The sequence below is a fragment of the Thunnus maccoyii genome, chromosome 17 (genome assembly GCF_910596095.1).
Source record: "Thunnus maccoyii chromosome 17, fThuMac1.1, whole genome shotgun sequence".
In the NCBI taxonomy this organism is placed as follows: Eukaryota; Metazoa; Chordata; class Actinopteri; order Scombriformes; family Scombridae; genus Thunnus; species Thunnus maccoyii.
In genome coordinates this window covers 2,226,630-2,247,500 of record NC_056549.1, presented here as the reverse complement: position 1 = coordinate 2,247,500, position 20,871 = coordinate 2,226,630, and the positions used below count along the sequence as shown (strand labels likewise).

Below are 20,871 nucleotides of genomic sequence, written 5' to 3'. Positions count from 1 at the left end.
TCTGGTAGCATCCAGCTCCTCCAGCAGTTTGTCCTGCGCCTCCTTCAGCGTGGAGATCTGTCCCTCAGCGGTTCCGATGTCCTGCTCGCCCTGCTGCACCTCCTCCTGCAGCCGAGACACCTGAGGGGAGGAGAGACGGGGGACAAACAGCCAGACAGCCAGAGTTAGAGAATAAACTACACCCACAGCCCCTGCTCTGTTTCACTTCAGGCTGTGCGGCAGCAACCTTGAAACCACATCAGCATTTTATGCTCAGCGAGATGGAATTTCCATCAAAAATGCATTCAATACCCATTTCTATTTCTGATTTTTAAATGAGCCAATCCCATATACTTTTTGCCAACGTGGCAAGATAGCTCTGCAATGCATCAGATATTCATTTACCATTCATTTTAAAAGAAAAGTACTACTTAGAAAATATGTGCATGGAGAACACAATCAACAGCAACAAACACACTGTGGCAGCAGGTTTATACACAGAAAAACACTGTTTTAAGAGAGAAATGAAAGCTCAACATTTAAAACTAAGACCACAGAAAAAGTTTGACTCCCATTCAGTTTTAAACTACAACAAAAGTTAGAATACTTAATTCTGCAGGTTGGAACAGGTTACATTTTAAATTATCTTCTTACAGCTCACTCTTAGAAAGTTCTTACTAAAACTTGTCTTTTCAGGCACAATCAGGGTCTGGTTTAAAAACCAGTCAGATTCATTCAGCTGAGGCTTCAGAGGAATAACTGTTATCAATAACATAATTAGAGGCCTATAAGCCAATTAGGTCTTCTGCCACATTTGGACTGTTAAATAGCTACAGTATATCTCTTGGGCTCAGTTTGGGTTCAGACAGTTTATTTTCCACATTGCTTATTTTGTATATTTTAGTGTGTCCTCTTAGGAAGATGGGAGCTACACACTTGGAAGTGACATTCATCTCATTTTTCAGATGCTAATATGGCAAGAAAATACTGTTTACTTCATCTCTCACATGGTAAATACTATTAAACATTCAAAACGCAAATATTATTCAGGATTCAGACTAAGTTTTGGAGGTGACATTACCAATAAGAGGTTAAAAGTATAGTGAATGATTAATTCATTTCAAATGATACAACCAAAATTAACATTTTTAAATGCATGTTGGGTTTGTAAAACTAGATTTCAGGCATTACATGCATGATAAAGTAGCAACCAAAGACATCTTAAAATGGTTTCAAATATGCATATTATTTCAAAGCTATTACTGATTTTATGTAGTCAGGAACACATTTTACGTTCTAAATGTTCTACCTCCTCATTGGCTGCAGTGAGTTTGGATGTCAGCTCCTCTCTCATCTCGTCCAGCTGCTGCTTGAGAAGCGTCTTCTGCTCCTCCAGTGAGAGGCGTTCCTTCTCAAACTGCTGCTCCAGTTCCTGCAGAAACCAGTCAGAAACACAAATCTGTCAAAAACAACCCATAAAAGCCATCAAGTGCGTCAACTGAAATATAAATTTCTTTGTGCCTCGATCCACATGTCATTCGCTAGTAAAGTTGCGTTCATTTTTATTAGAAACCAAGTAACAGTGCATAAGCATGATTATTCTCAGTCACGCAGGTCATAAAAGGTAATGAGACGAAGTAAACTGGACTTGCTGTTTGATCCTACAGATATGTCACTACTTATCCAAAAGGCTTCATCAGTTCTGTTAAACCAGAACCAGAGCTGATGTGGCAAAACATCTTCAAGACTAAACATCAAGTTCACTCAGCTACTAACTTTATAGCAGATTATCTTACAGACCAAATACGACTTTAAACTCTTGTATCAAGCATGTCATGTGAGGTCAAGTCAGTTCATTTTATGTCAAGTAACGGTCAAAGCAAGGTATGAAACATCAAGCTTTCTTGGATTTTGTCCAATCTAATAACACAAAAGTCCTGAAATAACACTGTTACACATACAGTAGGAGGTGGGTGTGTTCATGATGCAGTAGTGAAGAGCTTTGATTCAAGGTAAATTAAACAAATGAAATAAAAATCATCGCCTAGGACAGTGGTAGGTCGCAAAATTCTAATACTTCATATAAATGCAGAATTTCCAGATCCGACCCTGCTTCTCTCTCCTCTTTGTCTGACATTATATCGACTGCATTCATCTGTGCAGATTTCTAAAAATACTTCAACCAATGCCATTGTCCTTGACAGAGAAGAGAAAGAGCTCCAGCATTGTTACCATGATAAAGCTTATTATGTCTGCTGATGAATGGGGAACGATTTCTGTTATGGTGTGCAATGATTGCAGCTTTCCAAGGACAATTAGAGCTGAGGGAAATTGCTGTAATGTCAAATGAAATTTGCCACCATTATTCATTACACAGGAGGCTGGAGTTTGTAACGCTGTAGAAAAAACATTTAGTTCATTGACTATTGTGACACAGTTCCATAAAAATGAATGGGGCTTCACAGTGAGGAAAGTTTCTCTGTCGGCGGGATAATAACTGCGGAAACTGACTGACACAAAAATGCATCTATAGTTTAAACAATTTCAATAACATGCTTCAGTGTACACTCTGCAGCTCCTCAAACACTTCCACATGAGCCCACTTCTGCTCTCCCTCTCTATTGGTGCCCTGTGGCTGCTTGCATCAGGTTTAGTACCCTGATGCAAGCCTTAAAAAAGCCAACACTGTGCTAGTTCTGTACCTGCCTACCACCCAGCCATTATGAAACCCCAAGCCACAGCAAGATCTCTCAGATCCACTGTTCGCCCGGAGCCTCCTTGCCCATGCTAAGACTTTTTCTTCAGCTTGCTTAATTTGCTTGCTTGTGGTGCTGCTAATGGTGAAACATGTTTATGGCAAAATCAGAACTCTGAGTAATTTGCTATCTTAAAACACTAAAGACCGACATCTCAAAACTGATCAACTCCTTGGTCTCTTTCAAGATGTTGCTTTGACTGTTGTACTGTAGGAGGATCCACCAACTCAATGCTTTGTTTTACCTGGTGTGATAACTTTTGGTTAGTTTAGTTAGTTTAGTTGTAATACTTAAGTGATACTTAAAGCAGCATGAATTGTTTTTGTTGGAGCAGCAGAACAAAAACTTGTTATGCCGAGCCATAAACTTTATAAAGAAATGGATGGAGCCACCATGACGTCACCCATTGGTTTGTGGACTTGCGTTTTGAAGCCTTAAGTTTGGCATTTTGACTGTCGCCATCTTGGATTTTTGGAGCCAGAAGTGACCATATTTGGATGAGAGGGTGGAGCTGTCCCTAACGCTAGCTGCTAGCCTGGTTAGCATAGAGCATTTGCAGTCTATGGTTAACTGTGATAATGCTAATGCTAATTTTTGCTAGCGAAAGACTGACTTAAAACTATTAAAACAAAATTAACTTACTGGAAAAACTGAACATTCGACTCCTTAGAGGGTCTTTTAGTTCAGCCAAACGCTAAACAAAATGTTACAATTAACTTTCATGAACTGAAAACACACTGAAATATCGTCGGCTACGCCTATACTCTGTGAATCTGGGGTTATGCCATGTTTACGTTACTCAACCAATGTTGTTTCCATGGTAACAACTTGTCAATAACAACATAGACACGCCCCAAAGCATACCCTGCTTTATCGTTAAATTTAAATTAAATGGGACCATAATTTACAAAGTTAGCATCATGCTGTATTGAAGAAGACTTGAAACTAGCGATTGAGACCATAAACTCGTTAGGAAAGTGTTTACTGAGGTAATAAATCAAGTGGGAAGTAGGGTCATTTTCTCATAGACTTCCATGCAAACGGACTTCTTTTTGGAGCCAGTGGAGTCGCCCCCTGCTGGTCATTAGAGAGAATGCAGGTTTAAGGCACTTCTGCATTGGCTTCACTTTTCAGACCCTGTGCTGAACATGTTTCTAAACTGCCTATCACACCCATCAGATGTGGAGCAACATTAGCATTCATTAGCCGTCATGTTTCTGAACACCTGATGAATGTAAGTCGAACATTTACTCTCTTTTTCATCCTGTTTTGGTCTCAACCAACTCCTGAGCAAAATATCAGGCTTTTTAACTGATAGATGCTCCACTGTGTTCATGTTCGTATGTCCAAGTGTTAAAAATGTTTCAACTTGAGCGAGAAATTTGCGCATCCAAAGGTTTAATGAATGTACTTCATAAATGTACAAAGAAGGGAAGGAAAAGGGGAGAGACTGGAGGGAAATAACAGAAAGAGCTGGAGTCTCTGGTGAATTCAGTCAAAAGCTGAATTGAACACAACACAGAAACACTCACAGAAACAGACGGTGTGTCAATTGCTAGCTAGCTTACAGCTGTTTGGGGTAAATAAACGGTCCAGTGGTAAAACTCGCACAAATGACGCAAGGTGAAAATGTGCTTCACATCCTGTCTGAATACACTATCAGAGCTTTTTTTTGCTAAAAACAGCTGCTTGCTGCTGGAAACCCAAACCAGTGAAGCTGTGGTCTGTAAAACCAAAACAAAGAGCTGAAAGATACTAAAACAACTGATTAGTCCACCTTTAAACACTTTGTTCTGCATTTTCTACAGTGAATAAAGTATTGTGAGGAAGGAAGGAGAGTATGACTATTTAAACTATACAGGAGATTTACTAGTTTACTAGAAAACCTCACATTTTTACAGATGGTCAAGTAATGACTGTAATATTGAATGTCTGTCTTGTTAAATAAACATCAGATGCAAGAAAAAGCTTGTGTTCAACTGCTTCAGTTGTTCTTCACTGCTTATACATTTTGAAAAACATGTACTGTGCTTTAAAGTTTCACTTGATTAAACCCTTTGATGCAAGATTTCCTGCCAGCGTACATTTTCTATAGTGAGACTGAGATGCTGCGGTATGTGAGGTGTACATTTGTTGATGTCACTTTGTTGCCATGCACCACATCCCAGCTTAATCAAAACATATATTTAAAAAATACAGAATATTTTCAACATACTGTATTAAAAATAGAATTTGTGGAAGCATAGGGTGACTCCCATCAGTCTGATCATATCAAGAACAGAGTTTTCTGGCCACCGGTCGGTGGAGAGAAATCTAATATGACATATCAGAATATCTGTCGTGCCTCGCGGCTCGATTTAGAGGGCGAGACCGAGGAAGAGCAGACCTATTCATTTAAATTCCAGACCCAGCCTTCTCTCAGACAACTCTCATTACAATTTAAAGTGATGAAAGAATGGAGGTGATGAAAGAAAAGATGATTAACTAGACTTGATGAAACTTCGATCAGACAAAAGAATCAAGTGATAAAGAATAGAGGGATGAAGACGCTTTTTTGTTCTCATCAGTCCGCCCCGTCGTTTTGCAGAAAAGAAGCTAAACAGATGACTGAAGCAGCAGCGGTGGGTGAACGAGGAGTGAATGAACCGCTGCTGCTGCTGCTCCCCCTCATCCTCCTCCTCCTCCTCCTCCTCCTCCTCCTCCCTGTCACTCCCTCAATCTGGACATTTCTGCACCAACACTGATAGCATAATCATGAACAGGAGTGAACAAAAGCAAATTACTGTACAGATCTGAACACGGTGGGAGGGAATATGAGGCCATGAGAATCACACAGGGCCAGAATGGAGGCAGTCTGCATATGCAATGCATATCTAATAACTATGGAAATGCATAGCGCTCTTCTCTTAATGTAGCTGTCAGCTGTGATCGGGTCTACAGTGGAATATATTTTAAAACACGTCCTCATTATACAACTTTGATGCAAGAGAATACTTGATCACTTGCTTTCGCATGGCTGTATGTGACTGGAATAAAGGACTCTGTGGAGATTAGGCATCATCATGAGGCTATTTCAGACTGGTGGAACTGTACGCCTCGGCTGCAGTCAAATTAGTGGCAGGCTGTGGTTTGGAACAGCTAGACCTCTGGCTCATTAAGCTGTTCTCAAGGCCCAGTTTGTAATCCTTGGGGGCAATTTCACTGTTTCATGTCGGATACAAACATGTCATACTGGGGATTTGGGTATTTGCCACCATTTGAACACCAGTCAGAAGAACAAAGACATGATTTTTGTGGTGCTACAGGCAGGTTGTTTTATTGGAGGCACTATATTTAACACTATCTAACATTTCTGTATTATCCTGCATTCATATCAATAACATTAGGATACCTCATATTGTTATATTCTTACATACCAGTACAGTCAGTCTGCATTTAAACACACCATATGTAATTTCAGCCACTAGGGGTCTCAATCAAAACAATAACAAAAGACGGAGTGTGATGATGGTGTGAAGTAGCAAGGGATCATGGGAGTTGTTGTCTTCGTTGTTAAATAACCAGCTTCACTGGGATAGGATTACTCCGGTGTTAATTGTTCGGGATGTTTTTACCGGGAGCCGAATTATCCGTATCGTAAAATACTAATTAAAGTTGTTTTACCTAAAAAAATGAGTGTTTCTCCAACGATGTTTGGCGACCACCGGACTTCCTGGAGGGGCTGTTAGCCGAGCTGCTGCTAACGTTTGTCCAGTTTATTTCTCTGATAACTTAAGATCCAGACGTCCAATAACTAAAATCCTTCTTCCGGCTAAAAGATATACAACACAACGCCGATGATGTTGTTCTGTATGTGTGTAAGTTACTCTTTGGTAGACGCCATTGCAGCGGACAAACACAGCGCCGCCGTATGCATCTTGTGCGTGTTTACTCTTTGGTAGAGGAGGTATGACGCCATTGACAGGCGACCAAATGAAACGGTCCGTTACTTTGATTAAATTACAGATTTCTCTGAGTTTGAAAATTGTTGGAAACATTTGGGATAATGTAAGAACACAACTCAACAACATATATAACATAGGTCTAGTTGTTTTAGACATTTAAATGTGGAATAATTACATATTATAGCTTTAAAGGTGTCTTGTGGAGGTTTTGACCACCAGTAGCGCTATGGAGCAATGTCCACCATGCATGTGCACAAGTACATGTGCAACATGATATACTGTATAACTGTTGATATTTGGTGACGGTAATGCACTAAGAAATGTTGCAAAAATATATTCAAACACCGGTTTTGCAAATGTTTATGAGGAAATGTACACAACATGCTCGTTAGGCCTCAAAGGTACAAATATTACATATTGATGAGAAACACTGAATGTAAACAGAACTCTACAGGGCGCCTTTTAATGACCATATTTGTTTTTGCAATTACACTGCAGCACCTTGCCGTACCGTATTTATCAGACTTGCACTGCTAATGTACTCATATATATTACTTACTAACTTATTTATTGTGTTTTGTTTCTCATCTATTGCACCTCAGTGACTGATGTACTTTGGCTACTTTAACATTACAATCTGTCAACCTAAAAAATGACCGACACCTCTCTGACACAGCGTGAACAGTTAGAAGTTATGTTACAGAATATACTACATTAAGACTCAGACTGGTATTTATTTTACGGCACAGTAAACAGATCATGTTTTCAGACCTTTCACACCATCTTCATGTTGTTTTTTGTCACCTTCTCTGCTGCTTGATTCTTCAGGGATTAAAGCTTCACTGACTCATTTCTGTCCTGCAGCGACGAGCTGGTCAGTATTTAACAGAAATAGTTTGTCTGTTTTAAACATTATTTGCTCTTTTTGAAGATAAAAACATCAACCTGACTCACTCAGGAAATTCAGGATAGCTGTATAAAGCTGGACATGTTAGAAAATCAACTTTGTTATTTCGTCTTTTTCTTTGTTTCTTGCTGACTAATGCAACAGGATACAATAACATTAGTTAAAAATGTAAAAGTTAAAATGTTCAGTTTTGTTGTGATTACAACTTAAGGTGTTTATGTGTTGAATGAGTTTAAATTTTGATGCTGTAAGTTGTGTTGTTGCACAGGACTGCAGAATATTTAGAGATGCTTTTAATATTTTGTCATCTAATTTACACATATATAGATGGTCAGAACCTTTAAATACAGTGTAATCTAATACAACACTCAGACACAGTGTAAACAGTTAAAAATGTTATAGAGCTGCAACGATTAGTCAATTAATCAATTAGTCGATCGACAGAAAATTATTAACATAACATTTTTGATCATCCATTAATTGTTTATGTCATTTTTTAAGGAAAAATGCCAGCTTTTTATGTCATACATGATATTAAACCAAATATCTTTGGATTTTGGTTTCTTTATTTTATTTTTTATTTCAAAATTTAATGAGAGGATAAATCCTTTGAGATGCACCATCTCCTCAGGTTCAACATTTAAAGGCCCAATATGTAACTTTTCCACATTAAAATGTCTAAAAACAACTAGACCTATGTTATATATGTTGTTGAGTTGTGTGCTTACATTATCCCAAATGTTTCCAACAATGTTCAAACCCAGAGAAATCTGTAATTTAATCAATCTAACAGTCCGTTTCATTTCCGTCATAAATTGAATTTTTATTTTATTTTAAGCCACATTTTAACAATAGACTTCTTAGATCTAGAGTTCAGTCATCAGACGTCTGGATCTTAAATTGTCAGAGAAACAAGCTGAGCGACTGTTAGCAGCAGCTCGGCTAACAGCCCCTCCAGACGTCCTGTGTCCACCAAACAGCGTCATAGAAACAGTGATTTTTAATGTGAAACTACTTTAATCAGTGTTTTTACTGGTTTTAATCACCAGGTCTGTTTGTTCCGGAGAGGAGGAGTCTCCTGGTAAAAACCTTATGAACGATGAAACACTGAAGGAATCCAAACCAGGAGAAGCTGGTTGTTTAACAATGAAGACAACAACTCCCATGATCCCACACTACTTCACGACATCATCACACTCTGTCTTTTGTTATTGTTTTGATTCAGACCCCTATCGGTGGAAATGACATATTGTGCATTTAAACAAAACATAATACATCAGTAATAATAATGACAATAAATTAAACAATCAAACAACACAAAACAACCAACATACAAACATCAGAGCTCTCACACCATCCCAAACCACACACACTACATCTGTTACATGAGTCATCTGTACAAAGAACGAATGATAAATACAATAAATGAATAGATCAAACAACATTATGTCAGAGTACTGAGTCTACTTATAAACTACAAATGGAAGTAAATACAATCAAAAACAAGAACAAGTAGATTTAAGGTAAACAAGCAAAGAAGTCTTTAAGTCACGGACAGAAGTCATCGATCTGAGTCAGTGAGGCAGATTATTCCAGTCTGATGGAGCTTTAAACTTTAAACTACGTCTGCCGGTTTCTTTAAAGAGTCGAGGAACAATAAAGAAAAGGTTGTTGAGTGTGTCTGAGTGAATAAGATGATCTGAATGGAACTAAAAGTTAAAGTAAATGCATTTAAAAACAAAGAGTGAAGAGGTCACACATCAAACAATCATCTGAAGACGTCAGTTTGGGCTCTAAGAGACTCTAACAGGCATTTTTCACTATTTTCTGACATTTTATAGACAAAGCGATTAATTGATCAATTGAGGAAACAATTGTGAGATTAATCGATTAAATAATCATTAGTTGCATCCTTGTTACATTATAAACTATATGAAGTTTAGAATGATATGGATGTTTCTATGGACACAGCCGGGGAGGCCAGACTGGCTTCACTTTGTCATAAAGGAGAAGCTGAGACAGAATCTCACTTCCTGTTATACTGCAGGGCTGGACGATATGACCAAAATCTCATATCATGATATAGGTAATTTCATATCCTGATAACGATACATATCACGATATAGCACATTTTCTGTAAATTCAATGAATAAATATTTTATATAAAATGACCAGATGGAAAGGCCTGTTTCTTATTACATTTCACATGAATCATCCTGCTGACCGTGAATCTTTGCTATACGGTGTGCCGCGGGCAAAAGCTCATGGCTCTCATCTGTTGACTCTCTCCGTACTCTTTGACATGACTTTTGCGTAAGTGGTAAAAGAGGTTAGAGGTGTTTGAGTTGGATGAGGGGACCGGTCTGCAAAATACAGTTTTCTGGTCCATGTCAGACTTTTCATACCCAAACCACGTCCATACGACAGAAGTAGCCCCTTTCTTAGGTATGAGCTCCTCGTTGGACTCCTCCATGTTTGTTACATGTGTCGTCAAGTGTCGTCAAATGGCGAAAGATATTGCCGTAAAGAGTGTGATTTGCGACACCACGATATAAACGATATAACATAAAATGAAACGATATACGTTTTTCTACCGTCAAGCGATATATATATCATATCACACAGCCCTATTATACTGTGACAAATATAAAGATTTGAGAGAAAAAATAAATCATATATATCCTGAATTTATGCACCTCCCTGATCTTCAGAAACTGTTCTATGTGAGGAGAAGTCTTGTCATAATCTGAGAGAAATCAGCTCTGTAGTAAATGTTTCTGTGTGATTACATCTGTAAAAAATGCCTTTTATTATATTGTATTTAATATTATTGTTTATATTTACATGTTATTGTATTCTAATTTTCTGTACTGCTTTGACAATGTAGATTTCTGATCTGCCAATAAAGCTTATTTGAATTTGATATTTTTGGTAACAGTGAATATTACAGTCTAGTCTGGACTGATGCATCTTCAGGATTTGTCTCTTTATAAAATCATCAAAGCCTTTTTTTGGATTTCTGGGTTTTCTGGGTCGATGTTCAAAAAAAAAAAATAAAAAATTCAAATGTTAAAGGTCACAGGAATAAAAACATGAATCTGTTTTCTTTGAAGTACCTTCAAGAGAAATCCACATCAGCTCATGAACTGATTTTTCTGAATCCACTTCAGCTGAGTCGGGAGGATAAACCTCGTTTCGTTGAGTAAAAATATATTCCATAGAATATGCAGTAGACAAGCAGCGTAAAAGCGCCATCTAAGAAGTGGGTGTATATACGGTATGTATGAGCTTAAGTCCTGTTAGCTTGGCCACACTCTAAGTAAGTAGCAGTAAAATATTTATGCTGGAAGTTTTAGAGAAACACACACACACACACACACACAGTCGTGTACCGGTTGGCTTCAGGAGTCACATCCTTCAGCCAAAACTCACATCTATCTCCTTTCCCGCCCCATCATTTTGTCCTAATTTTGATTACTTCACTCATTTTATGTGCAGTAAATGTTTTCATCTCACAAGAACAACTATGAATTTACATCTATCGGGTCCTGCACCCTTTTAAATGTCCAAACTTCACAACTTTCCTGATTTGTTTCAAAGATTTTTGAGTTTAATATGATTAAAATAGACACTTATGATGCCTTTAGTGACCATTTAGAGTGACAAATATCAAAATATGTGACATAAAACCACAGAAATGTACACACTTCCTTACCTACAGAACCAGTCAAAAGTGTGACGTCCCCCTTCGCCTTTTGCTTAAGAGGTCGCTTTGGCTTCTAGGTTCAGGGCGGTGGGCGGGGTTGGAGAGGACGTCAGGGAACTACCTGCACCTGGGTAGTTTAGGCCTCCAGCCTATTAAAGTGTCTTCTTGTTAAAGTCTCTCTCTCTCTTCCTTCCAGGCCTCCACCAGCCAGATGGGTTATATTTTGGTTTTGTTTTGTTTTGCTTTGCTTGCACGCACCACATACTTCACTTTCATCCATACATCACATTCATGACTGATTTAACTGATATTACAATTTTATATTAAGTTAACAATAAATCTAATTTTTAAAAGCTCATGTGTGATTCCCTCCTTTGTCACTGATTCTGAGCCAGTTTGTGGCAAATGGGAGCTCGTCCAAACATTTTGGGTTAAAGTCCAGCTTGAGTGTGACAAATGAGGGCTTTTTGTAGGATTGTTATTGGCCTGTCATGTTTAAAATCTTGAGTATGTTGTATCCACATGGCATGTGTGTAGGCCTTGGTAGCAGGCCTGTTGTTACCAATGTGGAGGGGTTCCACACATGAAGTTGTATATTATTTTCTTCGGGGTAGGAATTGTTTGGAGTGGAGGAGCAGCACTTGTCCCCTGTTTTGGTTTTAGTTACCTAACTTTGTTTTGCCTGTTTAGTGCTTTAAATCAGGTAAGTGTTGGGCCATTTGAAGTACAATGCCTGGGTTGGGGTAGCCATTTTTGTTGACCCACTAATCCCCTGTAAGGTTTGGATGGCTTTTTCCCAGTAGGGGATTGGTCATGTAAATGTTTAGTGTGGGAGCACGTCCCTGGCTGCAGAGGGGGTCGCTGGTTTTCCAGTTGCTTTTGTGCCCCAGTGGTTTGCAGTGCATAATAACCCCCCACAAGTAGTAGCACGAAGACTAGGGCTGGGGAGGGTCTAGCCAGTTCTGAGCTCTGACTCTGAGCCAGTTCCTGACAAAAGTTTAAACACAACTTCCCCTTTACTTAGATGAGAAAATGTGTCCAAACTTTCAGTTGGTTCAGCAGGTAGAAAGTTAATCTGATCAGTTTTTTATTGTCACTTACACACTGAAGCTGCTGCTGTGTGTTTGTTTGTGTGTAGCAGATTTAGCATCGCCCCCCAAAAATAGCACATAAAGAGCGTCAAGACATTTTTATCACCTGTGTGACTCATCAGTCAGACTGCTGATCGTCTCCACGTGTGTGTTTCCCATCAGCCACCGTGTCTCTCCGAGCGTTGTTGTTTTCATTGAGAATTTATTTTTATTTGCCTTTTTTTTGGGGAGCGCACATCTCTCTTTTGTAACATTATATCACTGACAGAAGCTCACAATTCAAGCAGCCGTGGTTGCGTGAGCTCAGGAGCGTCCTGAATGACGTTGAGAAGTGATAAATATAAACATGCTCCCACGTCAGTAGGCTGCATTTCCTGCTTTGACTTCTCCAGGTTCTGAGTCACCAGTAAAGCCCCTTTTTGATGTATTTTAGCCTATAAACATCTGAGAAAAATGCAGATTTTTTTGAATAATTCTTCGAGCTCCTGTCACTGGCCTATGTATGATTAATGCATTCATTTCGATATACATGCATGCAGAGAGATTATAAATCCCAAACCTTTATTCTGCATGTGTAATAAACTGCTGGTTTATTGCGTCATACGCTGTAGTTGGTCTCCTCTGGTTTTGCTCCTGTTGACATGATGTCAGAAGATGCAGGAACGTGTAATTCAAAGATCATGTTTTCTGTCTCTGTTGTCGGACCTTTCACACCATCTTCATGTAGTTTTTTGTCACTTTCTCTGCCGCTAAATTCTTCAGGGATTAAACTGCTGCTTCCAGCATCAGCTTCACTGACTCATTTCTGTGCTGCAGTGAAGAGCTGCTCAGTATCTAACAGTAACAGCTTGTCTGTTTTAAACAGTATTTTATATTTTTCAAGATAAAAAGATAAACCCTGCAATTGTTAACACACTCAGGAAATGCAGGATAGTTGTATAAACCTGCACGTGTTACAAAATTACTTGAGATTATCTTGGTTTTAGGGCTGCAAATAACAATTATCAATCAATCAATACATTCAAGGCCAAATTAAAAAATCAACTAAAGACCAATCAGCTGTGTGACCACTGAGCCTAGTTTACATTATTCACTTTTAACTGATGTGGGTGTATGTGATGTGCTGTTGTGTGTAGCTTTGTATTTTGTATGGTGTGTTCTTTGTGGGGTTTTTTTGTTTGTTTGTTTTTTTGTTTGTTTGTTTGCTTTGCACTGTTTGTTGTTGTGATGTTGTGTGTTTTGATTATAATGGACTATGGATGCAAATTAGCTTCAAGCTAACTCCGGTGCATCATTTATGCTTAATACTGCACATTGTCCTGCTCAATAAATCAAATCAAATTATTTTCTTTATTGATTGATCTTTAGATTATTTTCTTGATTAATCAATTTATTGTTTGGTCTTTAAAATGTCAGACAATGGTGTCAATCACTGTTTCCCAAGATGACGTCCTCAAATGTCTTGTTTTGTCTGACAAACAGTCCAAAGACTTTCAGTTTACTGTCATAAAGACTAAAGAAACCAGAAATATTCACATTTAAGAAGCTGGAATCAGAGAATCTTAGAATGTTTTCTTAAAATAGTTGCTGATTCATTTTCTGTCGACTGTCTGATCGATGAATCAACTAAATGTTGCAGCTCTACTAAGTTCTTCTATATAAAGCACAATAACACCAGAGTTACTCTGAGTGTAATAGATCCAGTCAGTAGAGTCATTAAATCCGAGAGTTCTCTGAAAAATGTGAACAGTTTCTGTACTATAAACAAAGTTGAAACCATCGTTCTCTGAGTTGTGACATCTTAGCAGCGCCAAGAAACCCAAACTCTCTTTATGTGTCTTCGACCTGTTTCTCTTTCTAGTTTAGTGGAAATGAATCCAAATAAATCCAAATGTCTGATAGTTTTCCAATAATTACACTCTCTAAAGTCTAACACACACTAGATGTTGTCTATGATAAATATTTATTACCACTGTGTCCTAATGATGGCGGTGAAAAGCCGTTTTATTTACCCAATCTGCAGTTTTCTCCTACTGTTATAACTCTTTTAGCTGATATAATGTGCGTAATATTGATTACAAGAATCTAGTTCATTCTTTATGAGAGAGAAGCATTTATTGTCAAGAAGATTACCAACTAAAACATTGGTAGGAAGGTTGAGAAAAAGTGTTATAGAGTCAACAATAATAATAATAATAATAATAAAATTAATAATCGGCTGTATTTCAACACCAAAGTCTGTATACAGTGTTTCATTCCTCCATAATTATTCATTTCAAGCAAAAAAAAATCTTTTGTGACAATATTTCGACCTCCATGAGACACTTCACATTCACAATTCACAGTCTCCAGGCAAGCAGAGCTCACAGCTTCTTTCCAGCTCTGGTAGCAGATGGTACAGTCAGTGAATGATTCAGAGATAGCTTAGAGGTTAGAGAGGAAGGCTTGAAATCCCTCAACCAGTTCACAGAGTGTCTGTGAAGAAGAGTAAATGAGTCATTCTGTCTCCTCTCTGAACAAGTACCTCCCAACAGCAGAGCACTGTGGTTATACAGGAATACATTTACTTCATAACCCGTGTTTTTAGCGTATTTAGGGTGCCAGACACTGTCATCTGCAGCACAATATAACTGTGGTCAGTGGTATGAAAACATATGCAGACACCACACCATGTCTGTCATCCATAATCACCACTCATTCATCAACAAATATAACATCGACAGACTGAAGTGGTGCGACAGGTCCAAATCTTTTGGCAGGAGAACGCAGAGAGAGCTGACAGCTTGTATTTGGACTGAATCATCCGTGAATATCATACTGTTCAGTTTTATATTGGTTAATATCACCGTTCGTCCTGCCAACTTGCAGATTTGTGCAGCGAGTGAATGAATTCTGGTTACTTAAAGCTGCTCTACTCAACATTTTTACATTAACAATGGATCAATACTAGGGATGCACGATATTGGATTTTTTGCCGATATCCGATATGCCGATATTTCCAACTCATTGTGGCCGATTGCTGATGCCGATATATGCACATATTTTTTTCCAGCTGGCTGAGGAGACTATTATGCATGCAAGCATAGATTGTACTAAGTATGATCAAGAAAGACAATATATGAAGGAAGAACTGAGGAAGACTGGAGTTCAGGAGCTCAGCATTAAAACTTTAATGAACCTGCCAAGTGGGTGCAGCAGTAGAGTTTTCACTGAGTTTATTAGACAGACAGGATTAATGTGTAGGATTTAATCTCTGGTCCACACTCCGGAGCAGAAGGTGGCGGTAATGCACCTAATACGCTGGTTGCCAACCGCCGTTATAAACCAAAAAGATTTTTTTTCCAAACAGAGAGGTGTTTCCTATCTGTGCAGCCGAACAGAGCAGCTCCTCCGCGGACTGTTTCTCCCTGACGGTCCCGGTGTTTCCTCCGCAGGCTGCACTTCACTCAGCTGCCCGTCAGACCTGCTGCTTCTTCCCACTTTAACCTGAATAACAAACCGGGGCTTGGTGCTCCGGTTGGATCCACATGGAGAGCCGAGGCTAACGTTAGCTGAGAGGCTTGCGGAGCGTTAGCTGCAGCATGACCAGAGGGAAGCACAGCCAGCTAACCTCCACTAGAAGAAGCAGCGGGTCTGACGGGCAGCTGAGTGAAGTGCAGCCTGTCAGGGTGAAACAGTCCGTGGAGGGAAACACAGTTATGCAGCGGAGGAGAAGGCAGCAAATTGGCCTCTCATAATTGGCAGAAAAGGTTCATTTCGGCCAATGCCGATGACATGCCGATAATATCGTGCACCCTAATCAATACCTTTAGATTATACTAGCATTGGATCAAATATGATGCGTGAGGTGAAAGGAGTCGCTCATTGTAACAAACCAACAGAGAATTATCAGCCAGCTTCCTTCAGCCCTGCAGAGCATTTTAGTATCTTTCAGCTCATTGTTTTGGTTTTACAGCATTTTTCACTCTCACAACCTTTTTTCCAGCCACAGCAGACAACACGAGTCCACTGCAAGCTGCCAAACCAGCACCAACTGGCAGACAGACATAGTTAGTGACTAGCTGGTGAACAGCAGATATTTCCCTCGGGAGTTGGTGGAAATAAACATACTGGTCTTCCATTTGTCAAGAAACAAAACACCAAATGAATGGCAGCGTTGCTCTGCGTCTGCAGGAAGTGTAAATAGGCAACTGTTTGCTAACATATTTGCCATTAACAACTTTATCAGCTCATAATATGTGAATGTTATGTTTACAGATTGTTGCGTTGCCCCAAAGGAGCAAACGAATCAATTAATGCAGGTTTAAGCTGAAATATGAAAGTATGAATAAGATCATATATGTTAAGTATCAACAGTGAAAACACATATTATGCAAAATGTCCTGCAGTTACATTATCATTATTATTCATGCATTCATGTATAGGTGTAAATGTTGTTGGTGTCAGTGGAGTTAACTGTTGAGTAGTTAAATATATAACAAGGTATCACATTTTATAAGATGATAATATGTGTTGGTGTCATTTTTTAGTTTTAACATAGCGAGTGACTATATCAATAATAAATGTACTGAAGTATAAAATAAATATTTCCGTCTATATTGCAATGGAATAACAATATTAAGTTGCACAAACTGAAAATACTGAAAGTTCAAATACCTAAAATTACACTTCATGTACTTCCCTCCGTAACGAGAGTAATCCTCCCACTGAACCGGAGTAAACAAACTTCCCAAGGACGCCATCTTTATGGCTCGAGATGGAGCCCCGAGCTTGATGATGCAGGATCAATTAAAACATACAGCTGTTCATTTTCCGCCGGCGACGGGCAATAAACGCTGATTACACAAGACGCAGCAATCTGAAAATGAATCTTGTGAGTTTGCATTAATTGTGCCCGCTAAAGTCACCGTCTGATGAAAACACTGTCAGACGTATACTCATCTTTATTCATCCATAGATTCTTTTGTTTTCATCAAAGCAGGAACAACATTTCTTTTTGAACAACTTTTACCTTGAAGTTAATATAAATATATATATATATGTGTGTGTGTGTTTGTACTCACAGCCAGCAGGCGGTTTTTGTCCTTCTCGGCGTTGTTGAGAGCGTTCTCCAGGGTCACTCTGTGTTTCTTGGCCACTTCCTCCAGAGCTCGAGCCTGGCTCTCCTTCATCTGGCTGGCGTCCTCTTCGTATCGGGCTCGCACATTGTTCATTTCCTTCTCGTGGGACACTTTCTCCTCACCGAGGGTCTGACAAACACAGAAAAACAAATATGCATGCACAAGCACACACGATTAAAATATGCTCAAAGGTTGAGTTGTGAAAGATGACACACACACACACACACACACACACACACACACACACACACAGAGCTTGGGCTGCTATTCACACCATATGCTGCATTATTCAGCCATATTGCCAGTGTTTACTAAGTGACAGCCAAGGAATCAATCCTGCAGTCTGCCTTTCTGTATCTGAAATTATATCTATTGCCATTTTTCTCACCATTTCACACTCAAATTTGTTATTCCTGAAGCGGTAAAATTCAACCAGCTGAAGACAATTATTGATAAAAGGATTATTGATTGATTCTTGGTGGAGTCTTGATGCAAACTGGTGTCAGTCAGATGCAATTAACTGGTTAATTCAAAGCATGCTGTTCAGTGATTGGCTCCTACATCAGTTTAAAGGTTACTTTACTGGATGTTGTCAACAGGAAGCAGCTACCAACCAGGCGGCTTTAGAACAATATAATAGATATAGAAATCTACTCACAAAAGCTGAAATTCTAAATAATTAAACTTGACGTTGACTCTTCAGAGATCGGAGCTTGCATGTCCCAGTGGAAGTTATGGCTAATCAGAAGGTTAATGTTTGGGCATAGAGCTAATTAGATCCGCTCCCAGTAACTGATTTTAATTCCAACAAGTAACCAGTATCATGTTCAGTTTCTCACATTTATAACAAACCAAATGTCATGAAAATCGGTTCAGAATTGAGCGAGTTACAGTCGATTTTATAGTGAAATCTGCATCTCACACATTGTATTTGTTTACTAGCAGATAGCAGTTATATCACAAACACTATATCTAAACTCACCGGCAGGCCGAGGCTGCGAGCTGAGAGCCAAAAACTCATCAGTTCGTTAGTGGGCAGGTTGTTTTTATTGACATTTTGGGTGGAAATAACAGAAGAAGCGTTGCTGTAAATGATAAATGTCAGCTGGATATTCTGAGTGATGAACACAGATCAGCTGATTATCAGAGCAACACTGGTTCAAATAAAATGTCAATCAAGTTTATCAAATCAATAAACAATTTATCACTATTTTTCAAATGACTTCCATTTTTAATTTGTAAGCATTTTCATCATTTTAAGTTTTTGTTACTGTCATCTTTGAGGTCATTTTCTTTAAAAGATAAATTGCTGTATTGTGTTGTGAATGTTGCTGTTTTCATCATATCACGACTGTTTTAATTGAATCGGCTTTAAATGAATTAAATCACCTAATTATTTATCACTCTACTTTTCATTTCACATCCATTTTTATCAATTAATTTTTGTAACTTCCATCCCTCATAATCATACGGCCAAACAAACCTGAAGGGAAAATATCTAAGAGAGAACAAGAACAAGAAAGAAAAAATCAAAGACCAAAGTGAAAAACTAAACTGCTAAATAGACAATCATAATAACATTATCTAAAATGTCTTTTCCAGTTTGCTAATGTTGCTTATTTTCAACCACAATCGATCCACAAATCACTGCTTACATTCTGCTATATTTTACCAGAAAAGATTACCAAACCCAGATTACTCTGGTTAATCCGTTTAAAGCAGAAATCAGTCAGGTACTACGGGATGTTGCTGCCGCCATAACAGAAAGATGCGAGATCTTCCATTATTCTCAGGAAGACATTCATATTCACAGCAGCTTCGCTCGGTGGGAGAACTCTAGCAGCTCCCAGAGGATTACACTGCACAAATGTCAGAGATAAAAGGACGAGAAAACACACATGAAGCAGCTACACTTGACATTTACCGTCAGCTGTGGTTGGTCTGCTGACTACACTGTTCCTTAAATCATCTGACCTTTACACTTGCTTGGTTTGTAAAAAAGAAGAGCAGCTTTCTTTTTCTTCAAAATTTGTAAATGCAGTGATCGACAGGTTTGATCCTTTCAACGGTTGGCTGAGGGTCAGTTTTTGCTACGTACATATGATTAATTTCCTTCCTAATCATCAGTAAACATTTCTACAACTATTCTGCAACAGATGTGAATCAGTAACTCTTAAGGTAAAGAAATACAGACAGGGAGATGGAAAAACTTCTTTGCATATAACTATATGCTCATACCTAAAAATGTTGTTTTTCTCTACAAATATATGAATAACAACCGGCTCAGGGCAGAACATAAACCCCAGAAGAGTACACAGAGGGATTACTGACTCTGAAAAGTCACAGAGAAGTCGGTGATGCAAAACCACAATAAATGAAGAAAAAAAGGACAAACCAAAAAGAATCAAAAAAGCAATCTGTTTATCTCATTTTAAGGGCAAATAAGATTTATAGGCCAAAATATTCTTTTACTTTTGGGCTTTTTCTCCCAGAGGCTGAATTTTGAGGATAACTTAAAGGGGCCATAACAGGCTTTTGTGATTTTCTGTTATTTTACACTCTTAATGAAGTCTGATATCTATGTTAAATATGATGAAATGTCCAAAACTTGAGGTGAACCTATGTAAAAATGCTCCCTGCGAGTCAAAAGTCGGGGCTTCAACCAGCCCTGAACGCTTTGTTTGAATGTTACCTCTACTTCCTCCTCGTGATGACATCATATTGTTTGCACATGCCCACAAATGGCCATCCATTGGTAGCCTTTGTTTCTAATGTTGTTCTTGTTGTCCACTCACATATTCCAGAAAAAGAAGTGAAATCGTACTACTACTGTTTGTTTACGTAGCCTCCAGAGCGGGGTATCTTCTGAGAGCTGACCAATCAGAACAGAGTGGGCTCATCAGGAGGCGGGCCTTAAAGAGACAGGAGCTAAAACGGCCTGTTTCAGACAGAGGCTGAACTGAGGGGCTGCAGAGGGGACCAGTATAAGATAAATGAGGAGTTTTTAACTGTAAATCATGCAAAGATATTCCAGTAGAGCCCCAGAATATAAATATAGAGCTGGAAATGTACATGATATGTCCCCTTTAAGAGTTGTGGGGACAAACTAGACAAACTAGTGAAAAGCTGTTTGGTCTGATTGAAGTTAGTGAGGTCTGAACAGACTGAATAATCATCTAAAGGAAGTTATGCAGTATTCAGACTACATCAGAGAGATGGAGAATACAAACACTCAACTTGAAACATGAGACAGTCTGGTTTGTTGACTTTGAAATTATGATGTTTTTGTGGTTTCATAAACTCCTAAAATCTTAGCATGCATATTACATCTTGCTATACATGGTAATGCTTGCTGGAGTTTTCTTGGT

At 38.7% G+C, this 20,871-nt stretch overlaps 1 protein-coding gene across 1 annotated transcript in view; it reads right to left on the bottom strand.

Annotated features, from left to right (window-relative positions):
• The window catches only part of fam184ab (family with sequence similarity 184 member Ab), a 150,042-nt gene that overhangs the window by 60,064 nt on the left and 69,107 nt on the right, over positions 1 to 20,871 (bottom strand). The window contains exons 9-11 of the mRNA XM_042389809.1: positions 17,447 to 17,632; positions 1,289 to 1,411; positions 1 to 120 (exon numbers count right to left, since the gene is read on the bottom strand). The exon at positions 1 to 120 is cut by the window's left edge and continues 42 nt beyond it. Coding sequence (XP_042245743.1) covers positions 1 to 120; positions 1,289 to 1,411; positions 17,447 to 17,632 — 429 coding nt within the window. The remainder of the gene's footprint in view (positions 121 to 1,288; positions 1,412 to 17,446; positions 17,633 to 20,871) is intronic.